Source organism: Vipera ursinii, assembly GCF_947247035.1.
Source record: "Vipera ursinii genome assembly, chromosome: 2".
Classification (NCBI taxonomy): domain Eukaryota; kingdom Metazoa; phylum Chordata; class Lepidosauria; order Squamata; family Viperidae; genus Vipera; species Vipera ursinii.
The window spans coordinates 215,328,384-215,351,628 of NC_139513.1; the positions used below are offsets into that span (position 1 = coordinate 215,328,384).

Genomic DNA, 23,245 nt, shown 5'->3' on the forward strand with positions numbered 1-23,245 from the left:
GCCCTCCCCATATGTCTTTGTTTAAGGTTGATTTTAACATTTTTGTTTTAACTAAAATGTAACTGTAAGCTGCCCGGAGTTAGCCTATCGTAAGATGGGCGACCAATAAATTTTGTAAATAAATAAATCCTTCTCTAAACAATTTTCTAAACAGAAAAAATGCTGATGTAACATCACAAGGGGGGAAATAACCAATATTTTGAAGCTATCCAATTATCTATTCTTTTCAACGGACGATCATGGAAGGCTTCAAAATTTACAAGCCAAAACAGAGATGAATTCCTTCCTACTCTATCTCAGGTTTATCTGAAAACTACAAAAAGCTGCAACAATTTTAAGTGTCTCTGCATTTCAAAAATGTAGATACCCATGTTTCCCCCAAAATAAGACCTGGTCTTATATTAATTTTTGCTCCAAAAGACGCGTTAGGGCTTATTTTCTGGTAAGGGCTTATAGTCTGGGAAATACAGTACTAAATGCGTCCGTCTGGCTGACAATCTTAACTGGGGCTTATTTTGGGGGTGGGGCTTATATTATGAGCATCCTGAAAAATCATGCTGAGGCTTATTTTCTGGTTGGGTCTTATTTTTGGAGAAACACGGTAGTTCATTACCACTAAGTGAAATTCTTTTAAGATCAGGAGTCGTGGGAGCTTGATCCACAGATTTCTTCCTCTCTTTTTTTCTACATTTTTCAGTTTTATCTTATTGATGCATAAAATGATTAAGATGTGAAAGAAATTGGTAAATCTTTAGAAAAACCCCAAATCAAGTTGTCTCAATAGGCAAAATTACCGTATTTTTCGGACCATAAGACGCACCGGACCATAAGACGCACCCAGTTTTTAGAGCAGGAAAACAAGGAAAAAAATTCTTTCTCCTTCTCTCTCTCTCCCTCTCTCTTTCTCTCCCTCCCTCTCCCATTGTCCCTTCCTTCCTTCCTTCCCTCCCTCTTTGTCCTTCCCTCTCTGCATTAGAGCAGTACCCGCGGAGGCGGCCCTGCAGCCCGGCTTTCTCTTGCAGAAAGCAAGCTGAAACGGAGTGAGGGAGATTGCCAGAAATGCGAATCGGCCGATCTCACGCTCCTGCAAACTCCCTCGCTCGGTTTCAGCTTCCCTTGCTACACGAGAAAGCAAGCTGAAACGGAGTGAGGGAGATTGACAGAAATGCGAATCGGCTGATCTCGCGCTCCTGCAAACTCCCTCGCTCGGTTTCAGCTTCCCTTGCTACACGAGAAAGCAAGCTGAAACGGAGTGAGGGAGATTGCCAGAAATGCGAATCGGCCGATCTCACGCTCCTGCAAACTCCCTCGCTCGGTTTCAGCTTCCCTTGCTACACGAGAAAGCAAGCTGAAACGGAGTGAGGGAGATTGCCAGAAATGCGAATCGGCCGATCTCGCGCTCCTGCAAACTCCCTCGCTCGGTTTCAGCTTCCCTTTGTACAAGAGAAAGCAAGCTGAAACGATACAGATTGCAGCAGCGCGAGATCAGCCGATTCGCATTCCTGGCAATCTCCTCACTCCGTTTCAGCCTGCTTTCTCTTCTAGCAAGGGAAGCTGAAACCGAGCGAGGGAGAGTGCAGGAGCGTGAGATCGGCGTTTCTCAGCACATGCCGATTTGTGCTCCACTTGCAAAGGTTGGGGCTGGCCATACGGATCACCTTCGGACCATAAGACGCACCCTCGTTTCCCCCACACACACACTTATGGGGGAAAAAAGTGCGTCTTATGGTCCGAAAAATACGGTAGTTTTCTGAAATCCATGGAAGTGAAAAAAATGACATAAAATGTGTAAGAGTCAGAAGAAATAGAAACTGATGAAAGAATACTTCAGAGGAAGACAGATTAGACTGATTAGATTTCGTTTCCATGGCAAAACTTGTGTTTTAAGATTTGATTTTATCTGTTTCTTCTATTTTTTTATCCAGTATTATGTATTATGTATATATTATGTCCAGAAAATATGTTTCTTTGTTTTATTACAATGTCTCCTTTTGTTGAACCTCATCTTTTTTGTCAGCTTGCTTCTCCTAACAGTAAAAAATATATACCATATCTCTTCATTCAACTTGTAATTACATTTGAATATATATATATATATATATATATATTGCGTAATTTTTTTGGATTGCTAACAAAGAATTAAAGAGAGACTGATATAGCTATTTCAAACTTATTTGTTCTCATCAGTCAGCCACACCCTTCTGAGATTCGAACCTGGGCTGATTGCACATTGCATCGGGGAGGGAAGAGGCAGGGGAGATATGTCTTGAGTATTTTGAACACCTTGCCGGCCCAAATACAGGCCAAATCTTTTTGCTTGTATCAGCCCAAACTCAGGCCGACCACAGGCGGTAGTCGCAGCTGACAAAAGTGAGAAAGAGCCTGTGGCCTAGAGGTTAAAACTGCATAATGTGCAATCAGCCCAGGTTTGAATCTCAGAAGGGTGTGGCTGACTGATGAGAACAAATAATTTTGAAATAGCTATATCAGTCTCCCTTTAATTCTTTGTTAGCAATCCAAAAAAATTACGCAAATAATAATTGTCGCAGTTGCAACTACCGCTTGTGGACAGCCTGAGTTTGGGCTGATACAGGCAAAAAGATTTGGCCCGTATTTGGCCCGGCAAGGTGTTCAAAATACTCAAGATATATATATATATATATATATATATATATATATATATATATATATATATATATATATATATATGTATGTATGTATGTATGTATGTATGTATGTACGTACGTACGTACATACGTACGTACGTATGTACGTATGTATGTACGTATGTACGTATGTACGTATGTATATATATACGTATATATATATATATATACACATATATATATATATACATACATATATATACATACATACATATATATATATGTATATATGTATGTATGTATGTATGTATGTATGTAAATCCTCTTCAAAGTTGAAAGCAGTGCTAAGAGTTAGAAAATGGAACAGAAAACCTCCACATAGCTTCACTCCTACCCCATATTGGTGTGCGGGTTATATATAAAGGGAAAATGGGCCCATACTGAAATAGGGAGCAAAAGGAAAAAGAGATTTGAAAGAGGAGTTGGGAAGAACATGTAACAAAAAGGTGATATGCAAAAAGCCAAAAAGCTACAGATTTTGAGACATCATTTGGATACTAAGTGTTATCAAAAATCAATCTTACCTGAGATGAATCCACCTTTGCAATTTCTATGGCAGCATCCAGCACACTATGAAGATTATCCTTGTTCTCTTGAATGAGGAGATAAGCTACCAGGAGAACGACATGGACAGAGACTTGTGTGGCAATAGGAAGCATTGATTTAACAGAAGACAACCAGTCACACATGGAGGTCTTGTCTCTCAAAAGCCAAAGGAGTTGCCAAGTGACATGCAATGAACCATACATACTATTTATGGGGAAGAAGTGATCCCAAGAGACCTGTGGGAAATGAAAAGGGCTATTATAAAAATGAAACTGCTTTCCTTCCTTCCTTCCTTCCTTCCTTCCTTCCTTCCTTCCTTCCTTCATTTATTTATTTAGATTTAGATTCATGATGCCAAAGATGAATATTTCATCCAATGTGCAAATATATATTAAAAGCATGATTCCCACAACTCGCAGCCTGGATGGACAAGGAAAATACTGGCTGGGAAATATAGAAATATTGGACTGGCAAGTTGGGGAAAGCTGGCCTGTGCCAAGAACAATTACATTATCTTATTGCTGTTAAAAGAGCTTTTTTCATTCAAATTAATCACCAACATCACTGTTGTCAATTATGGCTTCCTCTCTTAAACTAAACCTATGATTATATTTACCGTATATACTTGAGTATAAGCCGACTCGAGTATAAGCCGAGACCCCCAATTTCACCCCCAAAAACTGGAAAAAGTTATTGACTCGAGTATAAGCCGATCCGCCGTTCTGCAAGCCTCTGCCGCCAGCAGAGGCTCGATCCGCCATTTTGCAAGCCTGAATACACAGGAATACCCTGTGTGGCCGCGGCTCGTCGGCAGGTCTCCGTTCCTCCTGCCGACCTTTGGGGAGGTTTGGGCGCCTCCCCAAACCTCCCCAAACCTCGGCAGGTCTCCGTTCCTCCGCGCAGACCTGCCGACGTTTGGGGAGGTTTGGGCGCCTCCCCAAACGTCCCCAAACCTCGGCAGGTCTCCGTTCCTCCGCGCAGACCTGCCGACCTTTGGGGAGGTTTGGGCGCCTCCCCAAACATCCCCAAACCTCGGCAGGTCTCCGTTCCTGTTTGGGGAGCTTTGGGCGCCTCCCCAAACCTCCCCAAACCTCGGCAGGTCTCCGTTCCTCCGCGCAGACCTGCCGACCTTTGGGGAGGTTTGGGCGCCTCCCCAAACGTCCCCAAACCTCGGCAGGTCTCCGTTCCTGTTTGGGGAGGTTTGGGCGCCTCCCCAAACCTCCCCAAACCTCGGCAGGTCTCCGTTCCTGTTTGGGGAGGTTTGGGCGCCTCCCCAAACGTCCCCAAACCTCGGCAGGTCTCCGTTCCTCCGCGCAGACCTGCCGACCTTTGGGGAGGTTTGGGCGCCTCCCCAAACGTCCCCAAACCTCGGCAGGTCTCCGTTCCTGTTTGGGGAGGTTTGGGCGCCTCCCCAAACGTCCCCAAACCTCGGCAGGTCTCCGTTCCTGTTTGGGGAGGTTTGGGCGCCTCCCCAAACCTCCCCAAACCTCGGCAGGTCTCCGTTCCTCCGCGCAGACCTGCCGACCTTTGGGGAGGTTTGGGCGCCTCCCCAAACGTCCCCAAACCTCGGCAGGTCTCCGTTCCTGTTTGGGGAGGTTTGGGCGCCTCCCCAAACCTCCCCAAACCTCGGCAGGTCTCCGTTCCTCCGCGCAGACCTGCCGACCTTTGGGGAGGTTTGGGCGCCTCCCCAAACCTCCCCAAACCTCGGCAGGTCTCCGTTCCTGTTTGGGGAGGTTTGGGCGCCTCCCCAAACGTCCCCAAACCTCGGCAGGTCTCCGTTCCTCCGCGCAGACCTGCCGACCTTTGGGGAGGTTTGGGCGCCTCCCCAAACGTCCCCAAACCTCGGCAGGTCTCCGTTCCTGTTTGGGGAGCTTTGGGCGCCTCCCCAAACCTCCCCAAACCTCGGCAGGTCTCCGTTCCTCCGCGCAGACCTGCCGACCTTTGGGGAGGTTTGGGCGCCTCCGCAAACCTCCCCAAACCTCGGCAGGTCTCCGTTCCTGTTTGGGGAGGTTTGGGCGCCTCCCCAAACCTCCCCAAACCTCGGCAGGTCTCCGTTCCTCCGCGCAGACCTGCCGACCTTTGGGGAGGTTTGGGCGCCTCCCCAAACGTCCCCAAACCTCGGCAGGTCTCCGTTCCTGTTTGGGGAGGTTTGGGCGCCTCCCCAAACCTCCCCAAACCTCGGCAGGTCTCCGTTCCTGTTTGGGGAGGTTTGGGCGCCTCCCCAAACCTCCCCAAACCTCGGCAGGTCTCCGTTCCTCCGCGCAGACCTGCCGACCTTTGGGGAGGTTTGGGCGCCTCCCCAAACGTCCCCAAACCTCGGCAGGTCTCCGTTCCTGTTTGGGGAGGTTTGGGCGCCTCCCCAAACGTCCCCAAACCTCGGCAGGTCTCCGTTCCTCCGCGCAGACCTGCCGACCTTTGGGGAGGTTTGGGCGCCTCCCCAAACGTCCCCAAACCTCGGCAGGTCTCCGTTCCTGTTTGGGGAGGTTTGGGCGCCTCCCCAAACCTCCCCAAACCTCGGCAGGTCTCCGTTCCTCCGTGCAGATCTGCCGACCTTTGGGGAGGTTTGGGCGCCTCCCCAAACGTCCCCAAACCTCGGCAGGTCTCCGTTCCTGTTTGGGGAGGTTTGGGCGCCTCCCCAAACCTCCCCAAACCTCGGCAGGTCTCCGTTCCTCCGCGCAGACCTGCCGACGTTTGGGGAGGTTTGGGCGCCTCCCCAAACCTCCCCAAACCTCGGCAGGTCTCCGTTCTTCCTGCCGACCTTTGGGGAGGTTTGGGCGCCTCCCCAAACCTCCCCAAACCTCGGCAGGTCTGCGCGGAGGAACGGAGACCTGCCGAGGTTTGGGGAGGTTTGGGGAGGCGCCCAAACCTCCCCAAACAGAAACGGAGACCTGCCGAGGTTTGGGGACGTTTGGGGAGGCGCCCAAACCTCCCCAAAGGTCGGCAGGTCTGCGCGGAGGAACGGAGACCTGCCGAGGTTTGGGGACGTTTGGGGAGGCGCCCAAACCTCCCCAAACAGGAACGGAGACCTGCCGAGGTTTGGGGACGTTTGGGGAGGCGCCCAAACCTCCCCAAAGGTCGGCAGGTCTGCGCGGAGGAACGGAGACCTGCCGAGGTTTGGGGAGGTTTGGGGAGGCGCCCAAACCTCCCCAAACAGGAACGGAGACCTGCCGAGGTTTGGGGAGGTTTGGGGAGGCGCCCAAACCTCCCCAAAGGTCGGCAGGTCTGCGCGGAGGAACGGAGACCTGCCGAGGTTTGGGGAGGTTTGGGGAGGCGCCCAAAGCTCCCCAAACAGGAACGGAGACCTGCCGAGGTTTGGGGACGTTTGGGGAGGCGCCCAAACCTCCCCAAAGGTCGGCAGGTCTGCGCGGAGGAACGGAGACCTGCCGAGGTTTGGGGACGTTTGGGGAGGCGCCCAAACCTCCCCAAACAGGAACGGAGACCTGCCGAGGTTTGGGGACGTTTGGGGAGGCGCCCAAACCTCCCCAAACAGGAACGGAGACCTGCCGAGGTTTGGGGAGGCGCCCAAACCTCCCCAAACAGGAACGGAGACCTGCCGAGGTTTGGGGAGGTTTGGGGAGGCGCCCAAACCTCCCCAAACAGGAACGGAGACCTGGGGAGGTTTGGGGAGGCGCCCAAACCTTCCCAAACGTCGGCAGGTCTGCGCGGAGGAACGGAGACCTGCCGAGGTTTGGGGAGGCGCCCAAACCTCCCCAAAGGTCGGCAGGAGGAACGGAGACCTGCCGAGGTTTGGGGAGGCGCCCAAACCTCCCCAAAGGTCGGCAGGAGGAACGGAGACCTGCCGAGGTTTGGGGAGGTTTGGGGAGGCGCCCAAACCTCCCCAAAGGTCGGCAGGAGGAACGGAGACCTGCCGAGGTTTGGGGAGGTTTGGGGAGGCGCCCAAACCTCCCCAAACGTCGGCAGGTCTGCGCGGAGGAACGGAGACCTGCCGAGGTTTGGGGAGGCGCCCAAACCTCCCCAAACGTCGGCAAGTCTCCGTTCCTCCGCGCCCTGCCTGCCTGCTTCTTTCCGCTGCGGAAAGAAGCAGGCAGGCAAGGCGCGGAGTTTGGGGAGGTGCGCGCGCACCTCCCCAAACCTCCCCAAACTTCGGCAGGTCTCGGACGGCGGTGGCTTGGGAGAGGTGCGGGCGATCCCGGAAGCACCAAAGCCTCGGCCGCGCACAAGTCCTCGGTAAGTTTTTTTTGTTGACTGGAGTATAAGCCGAAGTGGAATTTTTCAGCCCAAAAAGTGGGCTGAAAAATTCGGCTTATACTCAAGTATATACGGTATATTATGTATTCTCTTAAACTTCCCAAATGTCAATCACTGTAAAGGAATTGCTAGAGTTCTATTACTAGAGAGCATGCTTAAAGCCCCAAGGAATTATGAATTATTGGCATGCTAAAATTAGCTGGAACTCCTTAACGTACAAAGGGATTCTTGCCTCCTCTTTACATAGGTTCCTCAAACTTACTTTGCCACCCCAAATGGACCAAAACATTTCTGACTCTTAAGGCATATCATATATGACTAAATCAGTATAGGCTTAATATGAGGAGGGTGACATGTTTTGGAAGCTCAAGAGGAAATTTGATTTAGCCCCAGATGGATTTAGTTTTATTTGGGACTCATTAATTCTACTCATCAATTAACTTTTCCATTTTGTATGAATTATTTACTTTGAAATTAGCTGACAGTATCAAGGAAGAGGAAAATGTCCTAGAGAAGCTTTTTAGGCCTCTATAAACCACCTACAAATCTGACTTCCTCCATTAACTTTGCTTGTCAGAAGCTGGCTGAGAAGTTACAAATGGTGATCAGATGACCCTGGGACAGTGCTACTGTCATAAATACATGCCAGTTGCCAAGCGCCCAAATTTTGATCACATGACCATGGGGATGCTACAATGATTGTTAAGTGTGAAAACGGGTCATAAGTCGCTTTTTTTGGTGCTGTTGTATCTTTGAACAGTCACTTAACAAATGTTTGTAAGTCTAGGATAACCTGTAGAAACATGTACCCAAGATGTGTTTGGAGACTGGAATGCCATTGTTGGAAACAGTAAGAAAATGAAATTGTAATGTACAGCCTAGGTTTCTTCATTGCTAATTAGGTCTTCAAACAACCCCAAAAACACCAATATGCATAAACATTATGAAATGGAATACATGCAGATCAAATTCATCAAATTAGTGAGCGCCTGTTACTCGTCCCAGCTTCTGCCAACCTAGCAGTTCGAAAGCACGTAAAAATGCAAGTAGAAAAATAGGGACCATTAAGGTGGGAAGGTAACAGCGTTCCGTGCGCCTTTGGCGTCTAGTCATGCCAGCCACATGACCACGGAAGACGTCCTCGGACAAGCGCTGGCTCTTTGGCTTTGAAACGGAGATGAGCACCGGCCCTTAGAGTTGGAAACGACTAGCACGCATGTGTGGGGGAACCTTTACATTTACCCTAATAAAAATATGGCAAGGACAGGGGCTGGCTGAAGAAGAGTTCAAGGACTACTCTTGCCTGAGCTCAGAGTCAAGCTAAAATAGAAAAGAAAGCCAACCAATTTCCACTATATGGTCATGAGCACATACGTAGACACTATTTTCAAGAAGATCAAAAATTGCTTTGAAATCCTGAATCTCACTGATATGAAACCAAAGGAATTGTGGAATGAAATCAAAGAAATTGTAAGCATAAACATGAAGACAGACCGCCAAAAATCAAGAAATTGAAAGAAGCAACCTGATGTCAGAAGAAAGAGTGGAAAAAGCCAAGGAGAGAAGAAAAGGCAAAGGCAAAAAATACCAGGAAATAATCTACCAGAGAATTTCAGACAAGTGTTAGAAAAGACAATAAACAGGATGACAAGTACATCTGTAAAGACAATGAAGATGGAAATAAGACACAGAAAAACTGAAAAAAAAGTTTTCCAAATGATCTCCAAACTCAAAAGGAAGATCTAATCTCTTTATTGGTATGCTAAAGGATGCCAATGCCAGATATTAATTGATTCAAAGAACATCAAACAAAGATGGAAGGGGTATATATTAAAATTCTACACAGCAGAGATGCCAATATCCAAGATAACTTGGAAAATACTCTCTATTCATAATAATCTTCAGTACTAGAAGATAAAATTAGGTCTGTGCTCCAGTTATTACTAAATGAGAAAGCAATAGGAACTGATGGAATATCTACAGAACTATGGCAAGTTAACAGAATGTTATGCCGATTCTGAGGTGTGGCTTGGTAACGTATACAAGAAACCAGAAATTGCCTCTAAGCTTACATGTTTATTCAGCTGAACAAAGACAGGCCCCTTTAAAGGAAAGCAAGCCCCAAATAACAAGAAATGCTCCTATTTATACCCTTTTTATTACCTACTTAATACATCCAGCACGGCTGGCCCACAACAGATAAAAGAAATCACCCAGCAAAACTGGCACACTATAGATAACAAAATACAGAAATAGCTACAGATGTTCCTGGTACTTTTGGGTGGTTCCCTAAGAACACTGGGTGTTCCTGGGTATCTTAGGACATTGGGTGTTCCCCTTTGGGTGAGCATCTATGGCCCTGCAGGTAGCCAGAGATAATGGGGCCCTCTGCACGTATAAGCCTTCTATGCTTTCTCCAAATTCCTGGTCAATAAGAAGAAGAATCGATAAAAGTCCTAACCAAATAATGCCAGCAAATCTTGAGAATAACACAAGTCACAAAGAGATTGGGAGTATCCAATTTGTATACCAGTAGCTAAGAAAGGAAAATTAAATATCTGACAACGTACTTTCACGTTAGCTAAATAAAGCTTGGTATCGTGCAATGCAGATTGGAACCCTATGTCTTCAAGCGGTTTTAAAAAAAGATTGAGGAGCAAGAACCATTATTACGCTGAATGATTGAAAAAGCCCAAGAATACCAAAATTATTTAATTATGCTTCATTGATTATGCAAAAGCTTTTCAGTTATGTTGGCCATATCAAGCTACAGAAGAATAATACTTTTCTGGATTGTTGGACATACTCTTGTGAATTGCTAAATGCCTACTCTTATACAAAAAGAACGCTGGATTTAACATGATCTATCAAGGGTCTGGGTCTTATACGTTAGGTCAGGGATGTCCAAGCCATGGCCCACAAGATGCGGCTCCACAAGATTGCGTAACGAATATTAAAAATACACAGGAATGTTGTTATTTATACACATTAACTATATATTATATATTTTGTGTATGACCCAAGACAATTCCTCTTCACTCAATGCAGCCCAGGCGAGCCAAAGGTTAGACACCCATGCTTTAGGTGCCTCACAGCCCTACCACATTAACCAAAAGACCTACTCAAACCAAGATTCTACTTAGGTAAAGGCCAATCCAATGTCTTTAAGAGGCCATAAACATGATACGAGCTAACAATTATTATATGTGATTATTTATATTGCCCCTTCCTAATCTGACTGATTCTCTCCTAATATTCTTTCCTCATATTTCAGTACCTATTTTAATATTTTACACTGTTATGTCTGAAGTAGAGTTGAAAGTTGAAAATATTATATAACTATTATTTTCCCACAGCTGGAAAATTTAAAGTAAGCATGAAAACTTCACCAAGTCCTGCTCTTTCAGCTCTTCCTGCTGTACGATCTCTAGAAGATTAATGGCTAATTGCTGCCTAGTCGTGTTATCATTCTCCTCAGTCATGTTGTCCTGAACAGCTGTGGATGATAGTATTTGCAAGGCAGGCATCACTAAGATGACAGCCATCAATGGAGTCATCTTGATTTCCGAACCTGACAGAAGCTTGATGGCTATAAAAACAAGAGAACATTTGCATTAAGAATTTTGAAACTCAGAACCATCTAATACAACAGTGAAAAATAGTAGAATACAGATACAATCTCCCCTTTAGAACAGAAGGGTATTCAAATACTTGGAGCAGCCAACACACCTAGGGAGTCATAATAAAGTGGCTGCATTCACATTTACACTCCAAGTTCCTTCAGTAGACAAATACCCTTTAATTCTGAGATAATTTTACAAGTCTGCCTCATTTAGGGAATCTCAACTCCCACAATATCCCCAAATTATGCCTACTACTGTAGAGCAAATAAAACTACAATCACAAATCTCCTGGATCACCAAACTAACAAATTTTGTAAGAAGCTGTGGCCTTCCTGTTTCTTGCGTAACAGGAGAACAATCTAAACAAAGAGTTGCCCAAAGAATTAAGGATATAGAAGCACAAACTGATATAGCTATCCTTAGTAAGGTGGGTAACTTGAAATGGCTGAGTAAATACAAATGTACTTTTCAAGTGGACAGTTATTTGAAGTCACAACTCCCAAAACATCTTAGGGAGATATTTACGAGAGCAAGATTTGAACAGCTTGACACAATGGTCAGATATGGGAGATTTCATGCTATACCATACAATGAGCGTCTCTGCATTTGCGGAGCGGCAGAGGTAGAGGACCTGGCTCACATCCTATTTGACTGTTGTTTGTATAAGAGGGTGAGAGACAGGTATCTTGGTCTATATACCAAACGAATGACCCATTGGGATCCCCATATCAAAATAACTTACCTTATGTCCGGCCAGAACTTGAAAATAACATCCAATGTAGCACAGTATTTGAACAAAATGATCCAGTTAAGATCTGCATATGTGGGACTGATTGGGGTAGATTGTAAGGGCGACTCCGAAATATAATGTTTCCATATTTTATCTATATCTTAAATTTGCATTTTATTACTATTTTAACTTAAATTGTATTTTAATTCCATTTTAAATTGTATTTTATCAAATTCCATTTCGGATTACTTTTATCTAGTTTTGGTGACGGTTTGTTGCTGGAACTTTGTACTTTGATATGGCCCAAGGGCTAATCAATAAAAGTTGTTGTTGTAACTCCCACAATACTAAATGTAAATTTACTATGGAATCAATATAGAAATAGGAATCTGAGATTCCTGGGTTCAGTAGTGACAAACTGAGTTTATTACCTTGATACCTTCCAAGGACAAGGGACCAAGAAAGGAGAATATTTGTAGCGCGAAGTTGAAATGAGAAGTCCTTGGTGCTTTCTGACCTTGGCTGTTTTCTTATTTTATTTTTATTTATTTTATTAAATTTATATGCCGCCCTTTCCCGAAGGACTCAGGGCGGTTTACAGGGTATTTAAAACAACCAGTACAAAAGTTAAAAACAATTTTTTTAAAAAAAAGATTAAATCATCCCTAAAATTAAAAACCCCAGTTAAAAATTCTCAGCCTGGGCCGGAGAGCTCAAAGAGCCAGGTCTTCAGGTCCCGGCGAAATGTGCGAAGGTCGGGGGCAGTCCTAAGCTCCACGGGCAGCTGGTTCCAGAGGGCAGGTGCACCCACAGAGAAGGCCCTTCCCCTGGGTGTTATCCGCCGACAGTCTTTTATCGGCGGCACCCTGAGAAGACCCTCCCTGTGGGAGCGCACTGGACGAAGGGAGCTTGATGCCGGCAGCAGGTGTTCCCTCAGATATCCCGGACCCAAGCCATTCAGGGCTTTATAGGTCATCACCAGCACCTTGAATCTCACCCGGAGGGCAACCGGAAGCCAATGCAGCTCGCGGAGTAGAGGTGTTACATGGGAGTATCGGGAAACCCCCATCACAACTCGCGCGGCCGCATTCTGCACCAGCTGAAGCCTCCGAGTGGTCCTCAAGGGCAGCCCCATGTAGAGAGCGTTGCAGTAGTCTAGATACTTTTCTTTATTACGTCTCTTCATTGGTGGTTTTCTTTGTTACCCAAACTAGATAACAACATCAGCATGCACCCTGATGATGTTACCTAGTCTGGGTAATGAAACGTCTTCAAGAAAACAACCAAACTCAGAGAGCACCAAGGACGAGGTAGTATTTCAGCATATTTTCATTGCCTTTAGTAAGTACTTTTAACGGTTAAGTGGAAAATCCTTTATCTTGCTACATTACCTAGTACCTGTAAGCTAACCACAAAGACATAATAAACAAGAATTGGGCCATTTTTCCAATGGAAAGCAGCTTCTTAAGTGAGCTGTAGAACAACAAAAAGCTTTAGTTTCTGCTAAATTTAAATAAGATAAAGTAACTGAGGGGGGGAAAAACCTGTATTGAGTTGCTTACTGTCCTACTGCTATGAAATGTTTAAGATCTACAGTATGGGATCATATCCAGCATTTATCTTAGCTAGTGGGATTTTTGGAATGAAATACAAAGGAGTTAATGATTTTTCCAGATCTGACTCCACAAACAGTTCAGAAGCAGATGTTATTCAAAAAAAAAAAGCCCGTTGGGCAGCAAATCAAAAAGAAATTAAATCTTTTTTTTCCTTTTTCCAGCAATTTGTCACAGATGCTCCAGAGCAGTTTATTGTGTTGAGATCATTTGAAGAAATGTAGTAGCAGCTTTTTTAATGCTCAATGTTTTTCTTTTTACATTTTCAGAGGGAGATGAAGCACTTTGGATTTGGGCCAGCAGCTGGGAAGAGGGGAAGTTCCCTCTTCAGTACATCTTATCTGGAAATCTATTAATATTTTCTCTCTTTTTTCAGTTTTCTCATTTATTTTTCTTTTTCTTTTAGTTCTTTAACAGTCTTTATTATTTTACTAAATGTTCATTACTATTTTATTTCAACTACTAATGGAAGAATGTTGACAGTGACTCTGGTATGTGGATCACATAAATTATTAATCTGATTGTCCATCCTTCACTATCTGGTTTCATTAATGGATGACAGCCCTTGAATAATATTGGGATTACTAATTGGTACCTTAAATATACACTAGAAAAATTAAATCAGCATGATGTGTAACTGGAAAAGTCTTTGAGATGACACAGAGGAAATTTCTGGAGTACTTTTTGGCTAATAAATATGACAAATGTCTGTTATTAAATGGATAAACATTTTTATTCTAATTTTGGTGAGGATTATTGTAAATGAAATTAGTTTCTCATCTATCAAGATCTTTCATGGAAGACATGAGTAATGTTCTGTATTTCCTCTTGCTTAATTTGATATTTAAATCATTGACATGGTTCTCAGGTAACTGAAAGACATTCTGAGCTAAAAATAGCTAAACAAATATATGTTTATGACATATAATCTCCTACAAATCTTTACGAACAATAAATTTAATCTACTACAGTTGCCAACAAGACCAACAAAAGATACTTCCTAATAATCTGAAATTATTAAGAAATTGCTTCCTCCCAGAAAAATAAAGAAAGCAGGTAATTTTTCAGGGAATTGTTGCAATTTTACAATGAAGTCTTACCTAGATTTAAAATAGGCTTTTGCTGACTTGCTGGAATCTGCAGCAGGAGCACACCCAATCCAATGATGGTCATCTGAAATGGAAAACCCTAAAAAAAAACCAAGATACCCAATCAAGTTTGATTTTCTTTCCAAGTATAATATACAACAGTCTATGGAAATAAACACCCTGAGCAAATCTTACACTTGTTTTTTTTTAAAAAAAAATCAAATGAAGCATATTTCTTCAGCCTTAATATGTAAAATAAATAACTCTTAAGGTCCTTCTGACTTTACAGTACTTGGTGCTGGTAACATAGCTACTTCCCATGTTTCCATTTCCTCAGCAGAAAGGCAACAGTGTCATAACATAAGAGCCAGTGACTTGACTCTGACTCCTCTCAAGAGAGCGAGTGCATACTAACTGGTGTTTAAACATATTGCTTGAATAAGTGTAGATATACATGAAAAAAAGCCAGTCAGATTTCCCTTCTCTGGTCTTGGACTGCAACAAAAGCTTTCTTTCATCCTTATTACAGAAGAAAAACAAAGCCAAAAAGTCTATGTTCAGAGAGACATATATATAATAGTACAGCTGATTTATACTGTTCCATTTTATACTGAGGTTAGAGTAATCTCTATACATAGGTGCTCACTTGTCAAAAAGGCTAAGGTTCTTTGAAAGTCAGCTTTTACAAATTAGGAATTCATGATTTGTAAACAGGCAAGTCTTGTAATTCTCCACATTACTAAAAATGTATCCAACAGGAACAAAGACAGTCAGACTCAGATTTATTTCTTAGTGTCATCACACAGAATATGGGAAAAAATGCTACCTGAAACATTACAGCTAGACAATAACTGGCTTCACTCTTTGTGTTAAACTAATGACACGACTTGTTTGTTTGTTCCGTTTTAGCATGTAAATTATGGTTTGTGCCTTGCTTCTCTAACACAATACTTTTCTTATGGCTGCATACGGCTGCCTTCTTGTAAAGATAATTTCAGCTGTTTAAAAAACTGAGGAATTGATATACCTCAAAAAACTGAGGAATTGATATACCTCAAAGCAAAGTTCATTTAACAATTGTTTAAAGTTACAATGGCCTCAGAGAGCGCTCGCTCTCCTGCAGTCCCATAATCGCAATCTGGGTGCTTGGCAACCTATTTGAGCTTACAACCGGTTGCCAAATGCCCCACAAACATGTTGTCGCCGCTTGAAATCTTTTCTGCCGGCTTCCCCGGAAAGTCAGTGGGAAAGCTGGCAGAGAAAATTGCAAGTTTCCAGCCAAAAGGGCTTTCTCGTGTCTCTGGGGAGCTGAAAGATCTGCTCACCAAGGGGCACTGAACTCCTTCAGCAAGGTGGATAAACAGAGCTCAGATCCTGATGATTTGAGCTCTATGTCAGCACCCCAGAGAAGGGAGTTTCCTTCTGCATGTGGAGGAAAACTGACATCCCACAGAGTGCAAAAATGGAGCTCAGATCTTAAATTATTTGAACTCCATTTCTCCACCCAGCAGACGGGGTTCCTTTCCAAACTCCGAGGAGAAGTGACATCCTTCGGGAAGCAGCTCTTTCACCCAGGCCCCAGAGAAGAGAGGAGGAAGCCAAAATTCAAGCAGAGGACGGAGGGGCAGCGTGATCAGATAGTGTTGGTAATGACGTACAAAGCCCTACATGGCATGGGTCCGGATTACCTACGGCAACACCTGCGGCCGGCGTCAACTTCCCTCCGTCCAGTGCGCTCCCACAGAGAGGGCCTCCTCAGGGTGCCTCCGATCAAAGAATGTTGATTGGTGACCCCTAGGGGGAGGGCGTTCTCTGTGGGCGCACCAGACCTGTGGAACCGCTTGCCGGTTGAGCTCCAGATGGCCCCCGACCTTCGCTCCTTCCGGCGCGATCTAAAAACTTATTTATTCGAGCAATCTGACCTGGTTTGATGGGTTAGGGTTGGGGTTTTAATATGTTCTTTTAATTACTGTTTTATATTTGGGCATAATATTTAATTGTTTTTTAACTTTTGTATTTCGTTTTTATATTTATTGCCCTGTACACCGCCCTGAGTCCTTCGGGAGAAGGGCAGTATAAAAATATAATAATAATAAATATAATCAGCACAGAGGACTTTAGGCAGACAGGGGAAGACCTGGGAGGCCCAGTGCAGGCTGTGAGTGTTCTTCCTCAGAGGCTGAAAAACCCGGTAGGAATTTGGCACAGACCATTTTCAGTTCTTGAGCGGAATCTCCCAGGGTTTCCCCACTCCCATCCATACTCCTTACCTGGAGATGCATCCACTTAACACCTGTGATTAGGAGTGTCAGGACTGCAATTCTTGGGTAAAGCAGTAACATGGCTAGTCATGTGACATCTCGCTAATGATCCATCACTCAACAACTAAAATTCCAGGCTCAATTGTATTGGCAGATCAAGGATGGCCTGTAAATAAGGCTTGCTATACAGCTCATGCCCTTATTTGGTCATTGTTTCGAAGATATTTTCTTATCTATACAAGACACAGTAGGATCACCAGCAGGCAAAAAAGCAGTGGGAGGAACAGCAGCTTCCAATTTCTTGCTAGCTTCCCCATTGAGTTTCCTTGTGGGAAGCTGGCAGGGAGCCCTGGAAATCTATCTTCCTCCCTCCCTCGAGTTCCTGCTGGCTTCCCCATTCATTTTGCTTGTGGGAAGTTGGAAAGTCAGTGGGGGCAGTGCAGATAAGAGATTATGTGTGGGATGCACAAGAAGTGCTGCATAGGTCAACAAAGGCACATTGGGTGGTGGTGGTGATCAGGAAGGGTGTACATATATTAGAGTAGGGAAGGGTGGGTGGGCGGGCGAGCAGCATGGGTCAGGAAAGGTGAAAAGGGTGGACGAGAGAGGTACTACACAGCTCAGGCAATGTGCATGGAGGGGCCGCACAAATTGAGAAGGATGCCTTGGGGTCCCCAATGGGGTGCAGGCAGTAGCACAGGTCAAGAAGGGTTCATGGGCGTGTGCCAAGAAGTGCTGCGCAGTCAGGAAAGGCGCAAAGGTGATGGGGCTCCGGAAGGATGTGGGGCGGTGTGCCAGATGTATTGAACAGGTTGGAGAAGGCACGCAGGGACAGCATCCTGGATCCGAAAAGGCAGGTGGGGGATGGCATGGGGCAAAAAGGCTGCAGGAGGAAAAGGGAAAGGTGCCGCACAGGGGGATGGCACGGCTCAGGAAAAGGATGCGCAGATGTGAAAGAAGTGCCTTGTGGGTCAGGGGAGAAATACAGGGCAGAAGCATAGTTCAGAAAGGGTGCTTGGGGGTACATGGAGGTGGGTTTTGGAGGACATATGGAGTTCCATTCTTCCCATTCTTCTTTCCCTTCTTTTCTCCCGATTTTTCCTCCTCTGTGTAAGTGGCTGTTCCTGGATGGGAGACGGACTGAAGGATTGTGAGAGTGGCTAGGAAACTGTCGGCAAATACTGAAAATGAAGATCATGCAAGTGCAGCAGCAGTCCAATGTATACTTAAGCAGTAAATAACTTTCCCAAATGTTATTGTCTCAGGTGTCATGGCTCCTGGATTTGGAGCACATTCTGTAAGTTAGTCCATTTGAGATACCTTGGTTCAAACATTGTTGACCTAGGATGCATAGTTTTGTCGAGTTAAAAGTTGTAGACATTTAGTAGTATATAGATGCTGGGAAAGTTTCTATGATGACTTAGTTTTTCTATGATAAATCTACTTCTTAGCAACTCTTGTGTCCTTAAATACCTGTGATGCCTATTTCCAGTCCAGCTTACTAACAGAAACCTTACTACTAAGTGCCAAAAGTTAAGGGCCATCACCCAATTAAGTATGGATACATCTTTAAAAGTTATCTTGATCCCCAGAGAACCTACCTCTTTCAGAAGCTCAACATTTTCCTCCATTAAGCCAATTAAAGATGAACATTCCCCTGTGGCCTGCAGGCTAACCTCACAGAAAACCAGAAGCTGCAGACAAAGATGACATAATTGTGTCTTCCAAAAACTAGGGTAACGTAGCAGACTCCGAAATAATCCCTCCAGGAAAAGCAACGCTTCTGTGATCTGTAGAGCATCTTTTACCTATGGAAAACAAAAATCAAGACTGCATCATACCCGGCACTGAGAACCACATAAAGCGTTAGCAGATATGTATAAATGAAGACTTTGCACAGAGGAGTGCAATAGAGAGAGAGAGAGATTGTGTTCGTAGTATGTCAGTTTATCTGGAATAGGAAATCTAAGATCCCACTGTACGCATTCTAGAAACACCTCCCTGATATTGTGCTGATGATACTTAGTTGCACATCTCTATCCCCAGCTGCCGAGTAATACGGTCCAGTTATTGGCATCCACGTGGGTCTGGATAGGGATAAACCAACTTCTCAGGGTCCCTTGTATCTAGTGATCTTTGAATGGGGTAACTCTCCATCAGGCAGTGTACAATCTGAGGTTTCCTCTGGATTCAGAGTTCCTCTTCAAGAAGCAAGTGGCAGCCATGACTAGGAGGACCCTTGCCCAATTACATCTTGTGCACCAACTATATCCATTCCTAGATCAGGAGGAATGGTCACGGTCACTCATATTTCAGTCATCTCCTACTTGGAGCATTGCTACATGCTCTGCATGCCTGAAGAGCATTTAGAATTTTCAGCATGTCCAGAATGCAGGAAGCCAAACAATACTGAGCGCTCCACAGCACACATAGTCCTTGAGACCACAACGGAGCCCAGAATTGTTCATAAGTTGCTGTGGTTGTAAATCAAATTACCACCTGACCAGATTTGATTCTGCAACCATTTTTTATGATGTTTGTTAAGCAAGTCACTGTGGTCACTAAGCGAATCACATGATCCTAAGCCCAAATGCAGCCAGTTCAATGAGCATTTCTTAACAGAAAACAGGAAAAGTCGCAAAAAGCAATCGTATGGCCAGGGACACTGTAACGGGTTGTAAATACAAGCCAGTTTTCAAGCACCCGAAAGGCAGTCATGTGATCGTGGGGTTGGGGTGGACAGCTAAAACCTCAGGGGCAGGTCATAAATAACGTTTTTGAATTTAATAACTTTTGAACAGTCATTAAATGACTGGTCATAAGCCAAGGGCTACCTATAAAGCCATATAACACTGCTACTTCATAGGCCACGCTGATTGCAATAGTCTCTGGATGAAATTCAAGTTTTGACGGTTATTTTTAACACGACACGGAAGGGGCCAAGTTACTTGTGGGATTGCCTCTCCCCAATAGTTTCTGCCCATCCCACCACATCTGGCAGAGTGGGCAGGCTCTGGGTCCTACCAGTAAAATAAGGTCATTTGGTAAATCCTTCTCAGTCATGGTGCCTGTCTTGTGGAACAGACTCCTCTTTGAGATATAGGCAACCATGACGCTCCTTCCATGTAATCTTTAACCAACAGAAAGGAAAGCCGTAAAGGCTTGGCTGTTCCCCAGGTGCTAGAGCCACGATGCAGAACAAACAAACTAACAAAAAAAAACAAAAGACCTCTGATATGGTGTATCTGTGGTTAATGATTTTTTTTAAGGTCCTCAGATTTGCTATTTTTATATTATGGATTGTCATTTTGTTTTCTTTTATCCACTATCCCAAGTTTGGTATATGAGTAGCCATATACATACTGTATACATAAATGTAAAGGTTTCCCCCTGTCCAGTCATGCCTGACTATAGGTGCTCATCTCCGTTTCTTAGCCGAGGGAGCCAGTGTTATCCGAAGATACTTCCACGGTCACATGGCCAGCACGACTAAGACAGCAAGGCACAATGAACGCTGTTATTTTCCTATTGAAATGGTACCTATTTACCTACTTACACGTGCATGTTTTCAAACTGCTAGGTGAGCAGAAGCTGGGGCAAGTAAGAGGAACTCAACCCAGGCCCAGCATCTTTAACTGTTGAGCCATCAGGCTCCCTGGCCACATACACATGTTCAAGAAATTTAGAAACAATAGAAAGTAAATAAATAAAATAAGGTGCACTGAGAGGATAGCACCGGAGAAGCTTTACCTGATAATATGGAACTAGGTCACAAAGCAACTGAAGGAGATGGTTTTCAAGGGCGGGCGGTTCCTCTCTGTTCAAAGGCTCATATGGCTGAAGCAAGACTCTAAGCAGGCTCATCCGTAATTCTGCATGTTCCCGCAACTGGTAAGGTTCACAATACAGGTACCTTAGAAATGGCCTCATTATATTGACACATACACGTTCTGCCCTGAAATGGTAAGAAATCATTTTAAGAAATCACAAGACAGTTACCACATCAATGTAGCGATTGCTTCTTTTGGTATACAATAAAAAACCAACTATAAAGAAACTGGAAAAATACAAAAAATATAATTTCTATACCTTCAGGGTTTGAAAGATGTAAACCAACAAATACAACCACAGAGAAGCAAATAAAACATTGCTACATCAAGCTGGAAAAACCTGAATTAAAACGTCTTCTAGAACAGGGGTCCCCAACCTATGGGCTGCGGCCCACTACCGGGCCATGGCCTACTGGCCACCGGGCCACAGGACAGGCTGGCCAATGCATGCACTCACCCCCACTTATGCAATTATTTTATTTTCCTACCCTTTTGGACATTGCTGGAAAAATGTGGTCATATGTTGAAGAAGGAATGGCCAGCAATCAGGTCTGTTTTCAAGTATAATAATTAGAGGGTGAGGAGAGTTTCTGGGAGAAAACAAAAAATGACAACAAATGCATTAAAAATAATAAAACTTGCAAATTTGATTATCCTAAAAATAAACACGATCATAAATACAGTATTATAATAACATACAGAATTGCCCATGAGATATGTTTTGTTAATAGAAGGGGAGTATATGTTCATGGATACAGAATGAAAGCTATATTTACAGGCAATATATTAATAAACTTTTTAATGACCTCATGAATGGTGAGAATGATTCTAATGAAGATACGTTTATCATTGTGATATCAGAATTTTTCCTACAGTATGTCCCTGTAATAATGGAATAAAGGAATAACATTTATTCTTGATGTGAATGAATACATGCATACAATTTCATACTATACATACTGTATTGTGCATTCCTTCCTACATTCTCTTTTCATATGCTCAAAGGACATTATCAAGAAAAAATGATAATGCAAGAAAAAATACTGGATAATATTTCATATTTTCTGATATACAAGATGTAGCTTGTTCAGGACTATATTCCACCCTACCCACTCAACCAAATGAAAAAATATGAAATTGTCTGTGTTAAAATTCATTCTGATTTTCTGGGCAAACTTTGGCCTTCTTTTTCTTGCTGTGATATTCAATTTTATGTCATCTGCAATTTTACTTTTCACCTTGCCATCCAAGTTATTATTTAATTCTAAATCCAATTTAATTCTCAATCCAAAACCTGACTCTATATCATTCCACTAAATATACCTTTCCAATTTGATGCATTTGATCGTTAATTTTCAAATTGTTAGTCACTGTTGACCCACCTAATAGGCATACTGTATAACTAAATCGTTAATTAGCGGTATAGATTATGTTGTAAAATATTTTGCTGAACTTAGGCCTTATTGTCTTCAAAGTATTTTCCTGATCTACGGAGGGCGGCGGGGAGTAAGGAAGGAAGGAAGTCTTGATAAGACTTGTTCGCAACAAATTAATGTTGAATTCCAGTAATCGCTGCATTGCATTCAAAGTGTTTATAGATCCATTGTTTTATTATCTTCTCAGATCTCTTTCTGGTATCAAATGTCAGCTCTCCAAATCCTTTCGCCTCTTTTTAAAACAGAATCAATTACTTTCTCTGAATTGTCTTGGCATTTCACCAATTCTCTGGGCTTTCTCACAGTTAATGGATACAGGTTTGGTCAAATCATTAGGTTATTTCTATAACGCGGGAGGGTTTTCCTTTGGCTTTGGAGATTTAAACTCTGTTCACTCTAAATATGTGTCTTGTTAACTTTAAGCCGCGTTTCTATCCCTTCATCACATCCTCCGTAACTGCCTACTTGAACATATGCTGCTTACTGGAGAATACTGGAGAAGCCAAAAGTTTAGCTGAATAGTTTTATTTATATCCAGCCTTCATTATTTTTACAAATAAGGGGGTGAACATAACCAACACCTCTTCCTATTTTCCTGACAACTACCGTGAGGTGAGGTGAGTTAAGAGAGAGTGACTGCCCAAGAACATTCTTCTGTTTTTTGTGGTGAAGGCAGGACTTGAGCTCACTCCCTTGCTGTCTAAACTAGTGCCTTAATCACTAAACCAAAATGACTCCCCAACTTTGTTTAGGCTTTCCCCCCAAACCTAGTTCCACCTTTTTTGTGGTTGTTGCCTAATGAAGCAGATTTTACTGGATTTTTAGCAACCAGTATTTCAGGCAATTATTTTTTTTTATTTACACACCTGCAGCCAATTCTTGTTATTTGCAGATTTCATATTTTCAAATTTGTACACTCATTAAAATGTATTTGTAACCACAAAATCAATATGCGTGACATTTTTGTGATGTAATGGGTTGTGAAGATAAATTTGAGAAACACGAGGAAGAGCAACACCCAAGGCAATAGTCAGATAAGAGAAATCTAGCAAGATTTGATTACTGTAACCCTGTAATAAAAATAGTTTTAATATCCATAATGTTGGGCTTGGAGTCTTTTCTACTTCAAAGTGCTGACATCAATCTTGCAAATCTGAATGTGTCTCCCAGCTCCTTGCCTTCACAATAGGGATGGTCAAGCTTAAGATATTTTCTCAAATTCCATTTTTGGTTTGGAATTATC

The 23,245-nt window shown here is 43.6% G+C and overlaps 1 protein-coding gene across 1 annotated transcript in view; it reads right to left on the reverse strand.

The window, feature by feature from the left end:
- The window catches only part of FOCAD (focadhesin), a 157,370-nt gene that overhangs the window by 118,000 nt on the left and 16,125 nt on the right, over positions 1 to 23,245 (reverse strand). The window contains exons 6-11 of the mRNA XM_083352870.1: positions 21,055 to 21,156; positions 20,487 to 20,691; positions 18,338 to 18,544; positions 14,488 to 14,575; positions 10,811 to 11,010; positions 3,191 to 3,448 (exon numbers count right to left, since the gene is read on the reverse strand). Coding sequence (XP_083208996.1) covers positions 3,191 to 3,448; positions 10,811 to 11,010; positions 14,488 to 14,575; positions 18,338 to 18,544; positions 20,487 to 20,691; positions 21,055 to 21,156 — 1,060 coding nt within the window. The remainder of the gene's footprint in view (positions 1 to 3,190; positions 3,449 to 10,810; positions 11,011 to 14,487; positions 14,576 to 18,337; positions 18,545 to 20,486; positions 20,692 to 21,054; positions 21,157 to 23,245) is intronic.